The sequence below is a fragment of the Xenia sp. Carnegie-2017 genome, unplaced genomic scaffold (genome assembly GCF_021976095.1).
Source record: "Xenia sp. Carnegie-2017 unplaced genomic scaffold, XeniaSp_v1 HiC_scaffold_19, whole genome shotgun sequence".
In the NCBI taxonomy this organism is placed as follows: Eukaryota; Metazoa; Cnidaria; class Anthozoa; order Malacalcyonacea; family Xeniidae; genus Xenia; species Xenia sp. Carnegie-2017.
This window is the reverse complement of record NW_025813481.1, coordinates 3,701,952-3,717,296: the sequence shown is the minus strand read 5'-3', so window position 1 is coordinate 3,717,296 and position 15,345 is coordinate 3,701,952. Positions and strand designations below refer to the sequence as shown.

The following is a 15,345-nucleotide window of genomic DNA, read 5'->3' as shown; positions in this document are numbered from 1 at the left end:
ATTAGGGAAAAATGTTATTGACAACATCCGAAGACGAATTGCTTTACGAGCGAGTTGTTGTTGACAAAATTATGAGATTAATGACTTGGTTTACTGTATTTATGTTTAATTAGTAAATTTAAATAGCCATCAAAATAAAAATAATCTGATTAAAATTCCTCTCTCAAGACGAAAAGCTTATCATTAAATAAGTGATAACTCGCGAATAATTGCGAAAATTGTCTTTTGTAAGGCAAGGCATGAGAAATGTGGATAAATTGACAAATTGACTTTGTACAAATACCGAAGTTCATTGTAGAGATGAATAAACACGGGATGTAGTCCAGACTGTTAGCTATCCTGCTTTTAGTTTTCCCGTGTTTTGCTAAAGTTTTTTTTAGGGAAAATGTCATAACAGGGCGATTGACCTTTACAAAATTCATGCCCGCAAACATGCACGAAGCAACTTTGACGACCACATGCAACATTCAACTTGAGCCATCAAAAATTATGAATTTTTGTCATATATTAATGAAGACATTCGTTATAGAGAAAATACAGTAAAGTTCACTAAAAACTTCTAAAGATTCCACAAGATAAACTCTCTCATCATTTGTGGTGCAGCAGAGTCAAAGCCAGCTATATCAAGCATTCCAGGATCATCTGGGTCAGCAATAGTGAAACCACTTGATGTCATAGCAACCACAATGAGTTTAGCATCGTGAATCCCTGAGTGGTGACGATATTGTTTGAGAGCTTCCCTTGGATGAACATCGCCGTAATGTGTTTCAGAATTTGTGTAAACAATAAAGACATCGATCTTCAAATTTTTGTCAATGGCATAAAGCATGGGTTGAGCACAATCTGTTTTACCTTCTGGAATCTGAAAAATACAATATGAAAATTCATGCTTTACACTACATACTTCATAAACATCATCATATCTTGTCGCGCCAAGGGGCGATCCAAACTCGGGCTGGAAGTTTGAAAGTGTTGCGCGTGTTGTAGCAATCAGTCGAAATCAGGGACGGCACGTGAAGCCTTGCTACTTGTTCGCACTACATACTTTAAATCTTTCGAGTATTTTGAACAACTTACTTCATTACAAATGTTCAAAACTTCATCCAAATTCATGTTACTGGAGATCTTCATCGGAACTATTTCATGACTAAATGCAACAAATTCATGATGTTTTTCTGTTCGTGCTGTCATCATAGCCATTGCAGCAGAAGCCACATGAGGCTTTATTGTACTTGCACCAATACATCCACTGGATTGCATTGAGCCACTTACATCCATGGCTAGCATGCAACTTTTACCTGTTGGTTCAACATTCTAAAATTGTACAAAATAACATGAAAAATGCAAGACAACAAAAAATAGAACACATGAAAATACATCTGATTAGAGAACTTCAAAAGATGCAACTTTTATGTGAAAAAGATCAGCTCAAATGATTCATAATGTATACCATATATTTATACCACACAAGAAAAAATACTTACTATTTTTATAGAAATAAAAGAAGAGTAATCTATAACACATACAATCATCCTCCGCAATGAGTATAACTTGTATGTGAATAAAATCAGTACACATGATACATAATGTAAATAACATCTCATGCAAAGAGGAAAATTATGTTACAAAAATTGACTGTGTGTTCTGTCTACCTTAAATGATAAATAAAATGCTTTCTCCAATGCTTTGGTGATTTCCACATTGGCTTTCCATTCTAGAGAACCTTTCTCACCCTTCCCTGACTCATACATTTTCAAAGAAAATAACATATTAAATGGATGGATACGTGCATTTCTTAGCAGATCTTCATCACGCAGTTTATCACAAACATCTTTAACTTGAGGTGATCCTTCAGCAAGCAAGCCAATGGAAGTCATTTTGCTCAAGTTACGTATCATTGCAGTCATTGGCATTTTCTTTAACAGAGCATCCCACACCTAGAAACAAGTGTTTAAGAGTAAGAACAACAAGCGTTCCAAATTTACAACTTGTAAAATATCCTGTATTTTGCCAAATAAATTACAGCTTATCAATTATTGATTCAGAAACTTCGCAATTCTTGTATAATGAATTTCCAATTTATAAATATAAATTAAGTAAACTGATACCACAGTTGTAGTACAAACAAAGGGTCCAACATGACGATTATCACTAACATAAGCAATGACCTTAGAAGTTAGGAAAGCAAACTTAAGAAAACACCTCTATCGACAAAAATTCACACATCTTGAAACACTTCCTAAGTTCCTATCCTCACCTAATTGCAAATTACATTATGATGACGCCTGTTTTACAGTTCTTCGCGCTGACAATTTCTCTTCCACTATTAAAATTAAAGAAGCTCAAATTTGAACTTAATAAGCAGGTCACCGTGTTAAAATATTTTTTTAGTTTGTGAATATATTTTATGTTCAAAGTTCATTCACTTCACGTATTATCCGCTTTTTATATATTAATTACTTGTAAAGAAATTGTAACTCTAAACTTATCTCTATTGTCTGTAAATAACTTATCGAATGTCATGTATAGTATACAACATTTATGTAACTAAGCTCATTTAATTTGTTCGCACTGACGATGGCATAAGATTGCCTAAACATGTTTGCAAGAAAAAGGTTTGTATAGATACATTGTATAGAAACAAAAAGGTTTGTAAAGTGAATGTATAGAAACATTCACTTTAAAAGAAAAAACTCTCAGCTAAATTTATAAATTAGTTCAGTAAGTTAACACTGCGATAATTAAAAGTTCAGAAATGTAAAAAGAAAATTAAAAACGAAATGTTTGTACCTCTTTGGAATTAAGCCAATGTGTTGGAATATGTTCTCGAACAAGATTATGTTGATTTATCAGTTCAACCATTCTTGCCTCCTTTTGCAATGTTTTTACTTCTTCGACTGCCTTAAAAAACGTCAACATTGCACTGCCATTCTCTCCAATAGGACGATGTGGAGTTGTCTTATCTTCAGGAAAGAAATATTCAAAAAGCTTCTGCCAACCATGAACAACATACATCATTATAACAAACAACTCATCAGAAACATCAGTTCCTTCTGGCTTGAGATGCATTAACCTTGCAACATCTCGATGAGACCATCCTTCACGCTTTTGATATTTGGTGAGATCCATGGCCAGTTTCCATGGGTCTTTTTTTTTGTACCAAAGCTTTATCGCATTCCTATGGGCACGACCCCAACCTTTGCCAGGATGACTAAACAACTTGCAGAACTTATAAACCGACTATAAATATAAGAAAATATAAAAATTACAGAACCACGAATTACAATTTTCCATTATAAAAAGTATTTTTGATTGGTTTTTCTCTTCGACAATAACATGTTTGTTTCTGTATTGATTACGAGGAAAATATCCATTGATCAAGATATTGGTCGTCACATGAGTAATGATGTAATACGTAGAAACAAATAAAAGTATTTTTATATATAGCTATCATTATATTTTTAAGTTTATTGTAGACAAGCATATAGTTTGTACAATCAATTTTGAAAAAAAAATTTTATTATCGTCGTGTGCAAGCGCAAGAGCAAAAAATTATTTTAGTTGCAACACAGTGAAAGTTGAGAACGCTTTGATTTATTAAGAATGTTGCAGGTTTATGAACACGGATATATAAAAAATCATTCACAAAGGTATCCTTCTTCCACACTCTTTTCTGCATTAAGACAACCATCATTAATCCCTAGCACAAAGTTTATGTTTTTGTTTTGCATTCGATTGACAGTTGAGTATCTCACCGTCGTAAAATGGTGACAGTATAGGAATGAATAAACATTTTAAAAATTATTATTTTGCCCCATTATAACGGAAAGAGTTAAAAATAGCAATCTGTCAAAACGCTGACATTTTGAAAACAACGCTTGTTATTTTTTAAACCACTCAAACCAATATCTAAGTCACAAAGAGCATTTTCATAAAGAACATTTTTTGGCATGCATTTTAATTTTTTGCTGCCCACATCGGCTTTGCATACTTTTAACGAACTTATGCAAATATTCTAGTGTAACGATCGTATGTAAATATGCAGTACAGTTCCCTTTAAATGCTGAAACATTGAGATTGAAAAATCAAAGATGAAAGCATCTGTCGAGGGGAAAAGAGTTCGGAGAATTAAAGAACCTAATGTTTTTAAGGTTACCTTCTAAATAGCTTGTGTTCATCCAAAAGTGTTCATCTAAATTATCATCTGCATCTAAACACATGATAAAGAAAATAAACGTTTATATCACATGTTACACTACCCAGCTTTTGTAAAATATGAATAAAAAGTAGGTCCACAAACGGATAAAAGACGAAAAATGTCGGTCTGACTAAAATTTTGGGATATTTTATCCAATAAAGATACAATAAAGTTGATCCCATGACGTAAAACACTCCCCCTCAAACCTTTCAGCGAGCCATAATTTATATAGAATTTGCAGTTACGTAACCATTTATTGTATGTTATTCGGTCTTGCAAATATTACATGCATGGTTATAATAATATCGTGTGTTTGCAAAGAGAGAGTTGAACTAGTGAGTTGAACTACCTTACTTTGTGGTTTCTAATCTTTTGGGTGGAAAAATAACAACGTGGGTTTTATTGCAAGTTTTTCCGTAAAACTAATAATTCACTTTTACATAACACATCATAAATATCTATTGAAACAGTTATCTGTCACAAAAAAAGTTAAAGGAAACGGATAACTTAGATCCAACATCAGGGCATCTAGCTACCACCTAAACGCTAAATGAAACTATGTATTCGTAAACATAATTATTGGCTTTTATTTGTTATCAATAATGAAATAATATGTTTTAAAATGATGTTTTCAACAATATTTTATTTAAGTTCATTTGTGTACGTGTAACGTATACATGTAACTGACACGTTGATCATGATGGTTTTTACATTTCACTTTTAGCATCATAGCCAGTTTTCACTTTCTATACATATTGATCAAATTTCTATGTTTACAAAGTTTAAAATTTTCACATGATTTTGATCCACAGCATTTGCACTATTTTTGAATTAAAAGATTTTAGTTGGTTTCATATAACGATACCTTTTAAAATGAAGTTATCAGGTTACAAATTATTGTTTGTATTTAGCGTTGAAAAACATGGAAATGTTTGGGCAGCAAATGTTTGGTAAAAAAAATTCTTTTGCTTACCAGGTTTTGATGTGGAAGGCGAAACACCAATGATGACTTCACTGTTATTATCATCTAATAGATAAATCAAATTGATTGTTTGCAATGCAATTAAATAGCATTACAGGATGATGACAAATTCTAAAACTCTCTTATCTGACCCTTTACCAACGTATGAATAATACGCGTGATATAAACAACTCTTAATTGTTTGTGTTTGACTTTTAAAGGGAATGTAAAGATGTTTGTGCAAATGTTTGCTAACAAAATACAACTTCTTACCAAGTACTGCTGTAGAAGAAGTTTTGTCAATGTCGTCATAGTAGTTGTCACTCTTGGGAGATGGCAAAGACATCTTTTCGTAAGAAGCTGGAAATTAATGTATTACATTACAATGAAAATGCACATTGAATTCATGCTAAACATTGAACACGGCGAATAAGTTTTACGTGAATTTCAAAGGAGATTTATAGTATTTGTTAGTTAGAAAATTTATAGTATTTGTTAGTTAGCAAATTTGTCTCTTAATTAAGCTGAATTCATGGGCATTTTCTACCTTGGTTCTTTTTTTTCTCACGAAATTCTTGTAATCTTGTTGTCATTGAATCCTTTAAGAAATCACGTCCTTCTTCTTCGTATATTTGTATCAGATATTCCATAGCGTTCTCTTGTTTTTCTATATCTTCATCTTCTGTGACAATCTCCAGATACAGTTCATAAATATCTGCTGCTTCCCTATACTGCTCAAGTTTATCAAACAATTCTGCTAATTCCCATAAAACAGCCAACACTCCACTGAAAATTCCAGCTGAAGTAACAATTGACACGTTCTTCAAGTTATTCAAAAAATCTTTACCAACGTTAATACCACCAACTTTTCTTGGTCGTCGCAGTCGTTCACGCCGTTTATTTTGCTCTTGTTGATTTCCTTGTTGATTTTCTTTCCGTTGTCGAGGTTGCATTTCTTCTTCTTGGTGTTCACAATCAATAAAAGGGAATCCGTTTTTATAATGCTCCAAAGATTTCTCATAATTTTCAAGCAACTTATTCAATCCTCCCAATGCAACATGACAGAGACAGACCATTTCATATTTCTTAATACCATCCTCCAATCTTTTAGTGGTACAATGGATACTCCCCAATCCGAGGTATATTTGATGTTGAAAATATTTAATTTCTAGTTCAGAAGAAAGATTCAAGCAATCATTAAAGCAGTTTATTGCTTCCTCCCCTTTATCAGAGAGTGTGTAAGCATTAGCAAGACCAAATAATGCCATCATTTTGATGCTGCTCTCGCCTGCAACTTTTACACAATTATTGTAATGTTCAATAGCCGTTTCATAATCGCCATTATTCATGGAACAATTCCCTTCTTCCAAGATACCCATAACTGCTGGAACCGTGAAAGCTAGATCTCTTCTAGTAGTCACGCAAAAATTTATCCAAGTTCTCCATTGTTCTTCATGTGAACAGCAAACTTTTCTTTATTGTACTTATTTTTTTGCACCAAACATCAAAGTTAAACTGTTTAACTATATAAGACAAAATTATGAGCTTTATTTAGTCCACTCTTTAGTTTCAAAATTACAATAGAGGAAATTCATTTATGGAAGTTTAGAGCAACCAAATGAGAGATCTGACTAACATGTACGAAGAGTGTGTGTAGGGTGTTATATACCAATAGGTTAAAGTTAGGGCAATTTTGCAAATTGAAGGTAAACCAGTTCTCGACAATGAATGTTTTAAAATCCTCCCGATAAGTTTAGTAAGTTAATTCATTCATTCAAGTGCCCATTTCAGCAACATTAAATTTAGGAGTGATTTCCACCGTATTAGTAAAAAAGTTTTTAAGTTTCTCAAATCGCTCCATTTTTAAGGCTGTTTAATATAGGCGAAATGCTCCTTTTTATGGAGCTTGTCAGTCGCAGGAAAAGTTTGGGACGACTTACTTTTGTAACGTCATGCAAATTATTTATCAAGATATATATGTCAACCACGTGTTTGTCGGTAATTGCACGTTGCAAACCCCCACTCCCACAGTCACGAAAGTCACGCATCAAGACAATACTTAATTCTTCTAATTCTGTAAACTTCTTAAAGCTACAATACATTATTTAGCATATGAAGACAACGCAAGATGCGACAACTTGAAATTGAATAAAATGATCCATTAAAAACTTTCAGTCTGATTTCTTTGAGTATCTTTTTTCCTAGTATTTTTATACACAGGTGTTGAAACACGCGAAGAAGAAAACAATACAACAAAGTCTGGAAAATTTACAATCAATGTGACGATCTTTGAGATAACGGTATCACGAATATTGATTTCTTTACCATTTCTGTTCTCAATAAAGTAAATAGTTTCAACCCGGGACTATCGTTACATGTTCGTAAATGTAGATCGTCCAGGTTAGTATAGTCCTGAAAAGGACTGTTTTTGTTGTTTTTGAGATTAATATATATAAAATGAGACATTTGCTCTAACTCGTGTCTAATACATATTTTAGCAAAAATTGCGCATGCATAAACAAAGATGCGTCAATACCGAAACGTGCTTTGAAAAATCCTCAGCGTTTTATTGATGAATTTGTAGTAAATAATGATTTTTCTAGGAAAGAAAACCAAACAACAAAATAATTTGTTTAATATAGAAGTAAATGAAGTTGACCAGGATCAAAAAATTTTAAAATGTCTCGTAGTACAATGCCCTCGGTGCAGTCCAATCTTAATTCGTATGTAGTTTCCAAATAGGGAGGTACCCACACGTCACAATGCATTGTAAATTGCAACTTACATGACAAACTTATTATAAACCACAAAGTTCAGGTCTACAGCGCGATGAATCTGTGTCAAAAGAGAATCACAAGATGCACCAAGAATCAAATTCTTATAATCCGTTGGCCTTAGTTAGATAGTATACGGAAAAAGCACATGATTAAATCTTTGGAAGCTTCAAAAGATATACATTTGATAAAGTTGCGTTTAATCTATTCGAGATTGCAGTAACGCAGCATAGATAATTGGTTAATGATAAACTATCTCAAAAGGTTGATTCTTCTAATTCTCATCAATAAGGTGCTCCACCTTTATGAAATAAACTTATCAGCCTATAACTCTAAGTATTGAAATCATTCCCATGCATATTCTTTTTCATAAGAAAATTTGCATGAGTGTGATCTTCCTACCACGTTTATAATACCACTCTTGTCATGAATACACGTTAACAAAGTAAAAACCAATGTTATTGCCTTGTTTCTTGGAAATCGAAAATCTGCATCTTGACTAGAGAATAAAAACTGTACAAAAAATACACCAATTATTATGAAATGGTTTTAGTTTGAATTGTTATTGCCTAAATAGTTTTTACTTTGATTCCGGTGTGTTGCAAAGAATTATCCTGTTAAAAATATAATCTGAAGATTTGTACTCGGAAAATAGACATATAAATAAGGAAGAAAGACAGGCTTTATGTGATCAAATTTAACTTCTGACACAATGAATTTTCTAATGAATGAAAAAATCCGCAAAATTCAACCTTACGTTTTAAAGCGTTCCGGTTTTTAATATTGACTATTGATGAGAGTACAATACAACTAAGTCTGAAAAACTTACAAAAAATTCGCCGGTCTTCAAGTAATTCAACACTATTGACTTCTTCACCGTTTTTACTACCGTCTGACTACAAGGATCAAAACAACAAGACTGACTTGTTTTACAACTCCTCATACCTACATAAATTTTCTCAGTTTGAAAAGATCACAGCAAGATATAGTGACCTGGCGACCCTTGGTGGCGGAGATTGGAGGAGTTTCGAAAGGGCTTAGTTTAAATTTTACACGCAAATGCTTTCGAAAATGCCTTTGGTGTGGGACATAAGCAAGTACAATAGAGGAAACACAAAAAACAGTCGGTTATTCAGCTTAGTAACCTAGCAAAGCGGTAGTTTTAGACGCGCGACTAAAGCGACTGCCTAGTGTGTTTCAGCCTTAAGGTTTTTTTGATGCACTAAAATTTCAATATTTGCTTACAATCTTAACGAATGTACGCGAAAACAAATACTATAAGCACAAGCAACGTCTTTCGCCCGTTTTTAGTCGTGCTCACTCAGGCCGGCACGACCAAATTATATATTCCTAAAGGGTTAGAAACGACTGGAATGAGATGCAAAATTGAGCAATTGTATCTCCATGAAATGTTCCAAAAAGTCTCCCTTGTCTAACCGAACATTTTTGTTTTCATGCAAAGGTGTGAAAGTCGAGTTTCTGGCGCCTGAAAACTAGATTGCTCATTCAGCTTTTTACAACGCTGTCCATGCCGGATTCACAAGTTAACCATTTGTTATTGATCTATGATGTAAATGGCATTTGTAATTCCTAGGCATACTGATGAGCCCTGACATTGGGCGAAACAGCTATTTCAAAAAAATTATTTAGTTGAAATAAATTAATGATTTGCTTTGATTTGATTTGAAATGTAAAATGATTTTGAGAATTCAGATGTGATCGATTTTAAAATGTCTTGAACTGAATCAACCATAATGACACCACCGACTTATGTTAGCACCAATCATTTTAGTAATTCATGTTTACAATCACAACAGCACGACTAGTTGTTTTAGTGTAGCTACGCCACTGATGTTAGTCTTTGTTTTCTCGGTGCCGGTGCACGAGAAAACATGAGCCCAACAAAATTGACCAGCTCACCACTGTGTGACTTCATAGCTCAGTTGGTCAGAGCACTGCACCTGCACCGCAGAGGTCATGGGTTCGATTCCCGTTGAGTCACCTGATTTTTTCAGGTTTATGAGACAATTGCTTAAATTGTCCAACAAAGTGCGAAGATCATATCTTCATTTAATATATGTTTTTATTAATTATCTTTTCTTCTATAACAAAGAAATGTATTCCAACGCCGCTTTCAACAGATTTTACACTGTCTTAAAGCTTTTGTTTGAGCTAAATTGATTTAATCTTTATCTCTAACATCTGCATTCTTCCAAATTATCATTTTCCTATCCAATGACGATAATGACAATATTGAAAGTCATATTTATCCTTCAAATGACCATGACGTTTTTAAATTGTTGTTAAGTTTCGGTTGTTTTCATAAAGTTGGCAAGTCTTTGAACACGCATGGTTTGTTGAAAATGTTGTTAAGTGTGTGTTGTTTTTATACACTTACAGGAAAATTTTGCTGTCTAAAGTTAGCAAATTTTTGAACTAGCATGGTTTATTACAAAAAAACAAAGACTAACATCAGTGGCGTAGCTAGACTAAATCAACTAGTCGTGCTGTTGTGATTGTAAACATGAATTACTAAAATGATTGGTGCTAACATAAGTCGGTGGTGTCATTATGGTTGATGCACTCCAAGAAATTTTAAAATCGATCACATCTGAATTCCCAAAATCATTTTTTCATTTCAAATCAAATCAAATCAAATCATTAATTTATTTCAACTAAATAATTTTTTTGAAATAGCTCTTTCGCCCAATGTCAGGGCTCATCAGCATGCCTAGGAAATACAAATGCCATTTACATCATAGATCAATGACAAATGGTTAACTTGTGAATCCGGCATGGACAGCCTTGGAAAAAGCTGAATAAGCAATCTGGTTTTCAGGCGCCAGAAACTCGCCTTTCACACCTTTGCATGAAAACAAAAGAGTTCGGTTAGACAAGGGGGACTTTTTGGAACATTTCATGGAGATACAATTGCTCAATTTTGCATATCATTCCAGTCGTTTCTAACCCTTTAGGAATATATAATTTGGTCGTGCCGGCCTGAGTGAGCACGACTAAAAACGGGCGAAAGACGTTGCTTGTGCTTTTAAGCCATTGATTAAGGCAGGCATAGGGCTAAAACACAAGTATATTATTCATATCGTATTCATATTGCATTCATATCCGACTGCGAGAGAACAAGTAATTTTAAAATTCTCATCATTCTTGTTTTGCTTAGTATGGTGCATTTAATGAACCGGTAACTTCTACTTCTTTCGTTTTTCAAACATTAACGTATATGAAGTCGATCATCGATAATCTTCAATATTTGCCATAGTTGTAATTTACTTAACGTTCACAAAGACTATAGGAATATAGCTATTCTTTAAAACATAGATTAGACTGAAACTATGCGCTCCCCCCCCGAATATAGGTAATGAATGCAAACTTGAAGAGATTAATTTAATTCAAATGCTGGAAAATCCAGATAATGTTTGATACGCAGAATAATGTTTCATATACAAGTATCTGACATAGAACAAGACATTTCCGACATTTTCAATTGTACGATGAGCTAATCGTTTCTTGTTAAATCATTTCATAAAAATGTTCACGAATGACAATATTTAAAGTATCAATGCAAAATGGTTTATATACATATCATAAATGAAAAAATTAATTTAGACAACATCAAGAACAGTTTTCTCAAGAATTATATTCTTCATAATACAATTTGCTTGCGTGTCCACTTCCGCCAACGTAGTTCATAAAATTGTCATGAAGAAGAAAAAAGTATACACGCTAACAAAGCTAAAGCATCGTGAATACGTTAAATATAACACTGTCGAGATTCTGTATGTATGAAAGTTTAGTTGTGATTAAAAATGCAGCAAAAAAAACACTCTAATGCTATAGAATTGTTTAAGTCCGTATAGTTACTGCCTACAAACTTTATGTTTTTTTGCGTGATGGGTAGAAAATCTTTATTTCTACACTAAATCGGAGTATTTGTACAGGGAGATATAAATAAGTTACATACACAAACTTTCGGCAATGAAAATTAACGTCTGACGCAATATAATTTTCTTAACGTTGTTAATATATACACCCTAAAAGAAATCACAAACTCAAGTATTTTTAAAGAATATCAGCCTTTAATCATGTAAAGAATACAATATAACAAAGTCTGGTAAACATACAGATAAGCCACTGATCTCCAATCACAGTCTCCTATAGTTATTTCAACAAGTGTATTTCTATAACGTTTCCGTCAGGTATGAAACATCAATAATAACGCCTTGTTTGCAATGTCGTCATAAAAAAGATTATTTTAACAATGTAGAAATTTCAAAATAACAGCAGGAAGCAGTGCTGTAGAAGTGGGGGCGCTTGGGTGAGGAGTCGCCCTTCTTTCTTTGAAATGGGTGATTTTTCATAATTTCATGACTTCAGCTTCGTCAAGAGAGAGCCCCCCAACTGATAAATTTAGTTCTACAACACTGGTTGGAAGTACTAGTCCGTATTCTGTGCATTAAAAAGTGGCTTAGAAAACGATTTTTGTTTCCCCCACTCGTGCACCTTGCTTCTTTTCAATTTTAATGCGTGAATACTTGGCTATCAGTGGCGTAGCTAGAGCTGCTCAGCACGACCAATCATTTGATGCACTGAAATTTCAATATTTGCTTACAATCTTAACGAATGTAAGCGAAAACAAAATCTATTTCTATGCGTCCTTTGCATTTTGCAATACGTCATATTGCACACACTATACTTGTGTTTTAACCCGATGCCTGCCTTAATCAATGCCCTAAAAGCACAAGCAACGTCTTTCGCCCGTTTTTAGTCGTGCTCACTCAGGCCGGCACGACCAAATTATATATTCCTAAAGGGTTAGAAACGACTGGAATGATATGCAAAATTGAGCAATTGTATCTCCATGAAATGTTCAAAGCCTCCCTGGTCTAACCGAACTTCTTTGTTTTCATGCAAAGGTATGAAAGGCGAGTTTCTAGCGCCTAAAAACCAGATTGCTCAATCAGGTTTTACAAGGCAGTCCATGCTGGATTCACAAGTTAACCATTTGTCATTGATCTATGATGTAAATGGCATTTGTAATTCTTAGGCATGCTGATGAGCCCTGACATTGGGCGAAAGAGCTATTTCAAAAAAATTATTTAGTTGAAATAAATTAATGATTAGATTTGATTTGATTTGATTTAAAATGAAAAAATGATTTTGAGAATTCAGATGTGATCGATTTTCAAATTTCTTGGAGTGCATCAACTATAATGACACCACCGACTTATGTTAGCACCAATCATTTTAGTAATTCATGTTTACAATCGCAACAGCACGACTAGTTGATTTAGTGTAGCAACACCACTGATGTTAGTCTTTGTTTTTTTTTAATAAACTATGCTAGTTCAAAAATTTGCTAACTTTAGACAGCAAAATTTTCCTGTAAGTGTATAAAAACAACACACACTTAACAACATTTTCAACAAACCATGCGTGTTCAAAGACTTACCAACTTTATGAAAACAATCGAAACTTAGCAACAATTTAAAAACATCATGGTCATTTGAAGGATAAATATGACTTTCAATATCGTCATTATCGTCATTGGATACGAAAATGATAATTTGGAAGAATGCAGATGTAGAGATAAAGATTAAATCAATTTAGCTCAAACAAAAGCTTTAAGACAGTGTAAAATCTGTTAAAAGCTGCGTTGCAATACATTTCTTTGCCATAAAATAAAAGATAATTAACAAAAATATAAATTATTCATATCGTATTCATATTGCATTCATATCCGACTTCGAGAGAACAAGTCATTTTAACATTCTCATCATTCTTGTTTTACTTAACATGGTGCATTTATAGAACCGGCAACTTTTACTTCTTTCGTTTTTCAAACATTAACGTATATGAAGTCGATCATCGATAATCCTCAATATTTGCAATAATTGTAATTTAAATAGCGTTAACAAAGACTATAGAATATAGCTACTCTTTAGAACATAGAGTAGACTGAAATTATGCGCTCCCGAATATAGGTAATGATGCAAACTTGAAGGGACTAATTTAATTCAAATGCTGGAAAATCCAAATAATGTTCGATATACAGAATTATGTTTGATATACAGAAGTATCTGACATAGGACAAGACATTTCCGACATTTTCAGTTGTACGATGAGCTAATCGAAGACAAGCAATCGTTTCTTGTTAAATCATTTCATGAAAATGTTCACGAATGACAACATTTAAAGTATCAATGCAAAATAGTTTATATACATATCATAAATGAAAAAATTATTTTAGAAAACACCAAGAACAGTTTTCTCACGAATTATATTTCTCATAATACAATTTGCTTGCGTGTCCACTTCCGCCAACGTAGTTCATAAAATTGTCATGAAGAAGAGAAAGTATACTCGCTAACAAAGCTAAAGCTTCGTGAATACGTTAAATATAACACTGTCAAGATTCTGTATGTATGAAAGTTTAGTTGTGATTAAAAACGCAGCAAAAAAAACACTCTAATGCTATAGAATTGTTTGAGTCCGTATAGTTACTGCCTACAAACTTTATGTCTTTTGCGTAATGGGTAGAAAATCTTTACTTCTAAACTAAATCGGAGTATTTGTACAGAGAGATATAAATAAGTTACATACACAAACTTTCGGCAATGAAAATTAACGTCTGACGCAATATAATTTTCTTAACGCTGTTAATATATACACCCTAAAAGAAATCACAAACTAAAGTATTTTTAAAGAATATCAGCCTTTAATCATGTAAAGAATACAAAATAACAAAGTCTGGCAAACTTACAGATAAGCCACTGATCTCCGATCACATGGCTTTGATGGACGATGACCGTCTTAACAAAATTATGGGAATGCAATACATTTCCAATGACCAATTCAAAGCCATATGAATAAAATTGTTCATGTATCGTCTGTTTTGTCATATCAAATTAAAAAACGAATAAACACTTGGCGGAGGAAATAAGAAAGACTTATTCTAAACCATGAGCATTTCATATTTTTACTATGTCTCTAAAGTTAAACTAGAGTATTTTGTAGTACAAAATTTGTATATCTTATAATTCTTCTTAAGTCGATGTTTATTAATAAAACTTACTTTTTAAATTTGTCTTCGTTGTAAAACGTCTTCCTGCCAAATGATGTAACTTTGCGGAATTATGAATGAACGTTTGCAGGTAAATCCATGACGACGGTCGTTTACCAATGGAACTCCCTGAAATAGAAACGTTTAATAAATTGCCATGTTTATTTAGAAATTTCAATCATTAGTATTTAAATTGAAAACTAACACGCAGTTTTCTCTCTTTATGTCAGTCGATGCGTCATTTCTGACAGTTTCAAAAACAACTTCATAAAATTTTAGACATGTTTCAACAACTTATGAAAACAGTATCTGAAGACGTCTATCTTTGTGAGAA

The 15,345-nt window shown here is 33.1% G+C and overlaps 1 protein-coding gene and 1 non-coding gene across 2 annotated transcripts; one reads left to right on the top strand and one right to left on the bottom strand.

The window, feature by feature from the left end:
- Positions 1-159: 159 nt before the first annotated feature.
- LOC124437970 (60 kDa SS-A/Ro ribonucleoprotein-like) lies at positions 160-15,345 on the bottom strand. The gene is made up of 8 exons (XM_046987965.1): positions 15,217-15,345; positions 15,024-15,140; positions 8,763-8,829; positions 6,011-6,682; positions 2,791-2,901; positions 1,653-1,937; positions 1,078-1,314; positions 160-862 (listed from the first exon to the last, which is right to left on the bottom strand). The coding sequence occupies exons 4-8, from the start codon at positions 6,536-6,538 to the stop codon at positions 560-562; spliced, it is 1,464 nt and encodes a 487-aa protein (XP_046843921.1). The 5' UTR covers positions 6,539-6,682; positions 8,763-8,829; positions 15,024-15,140; positions 15,217-15,345; the 3' UTR covers positions 160-559.
- On the top strand, positions 9,861-9,935 carry Trnaa-ugc. The gene has a single exon. It is a non-coding gene; the product is annotated as a tRNA-Ala (tRNA).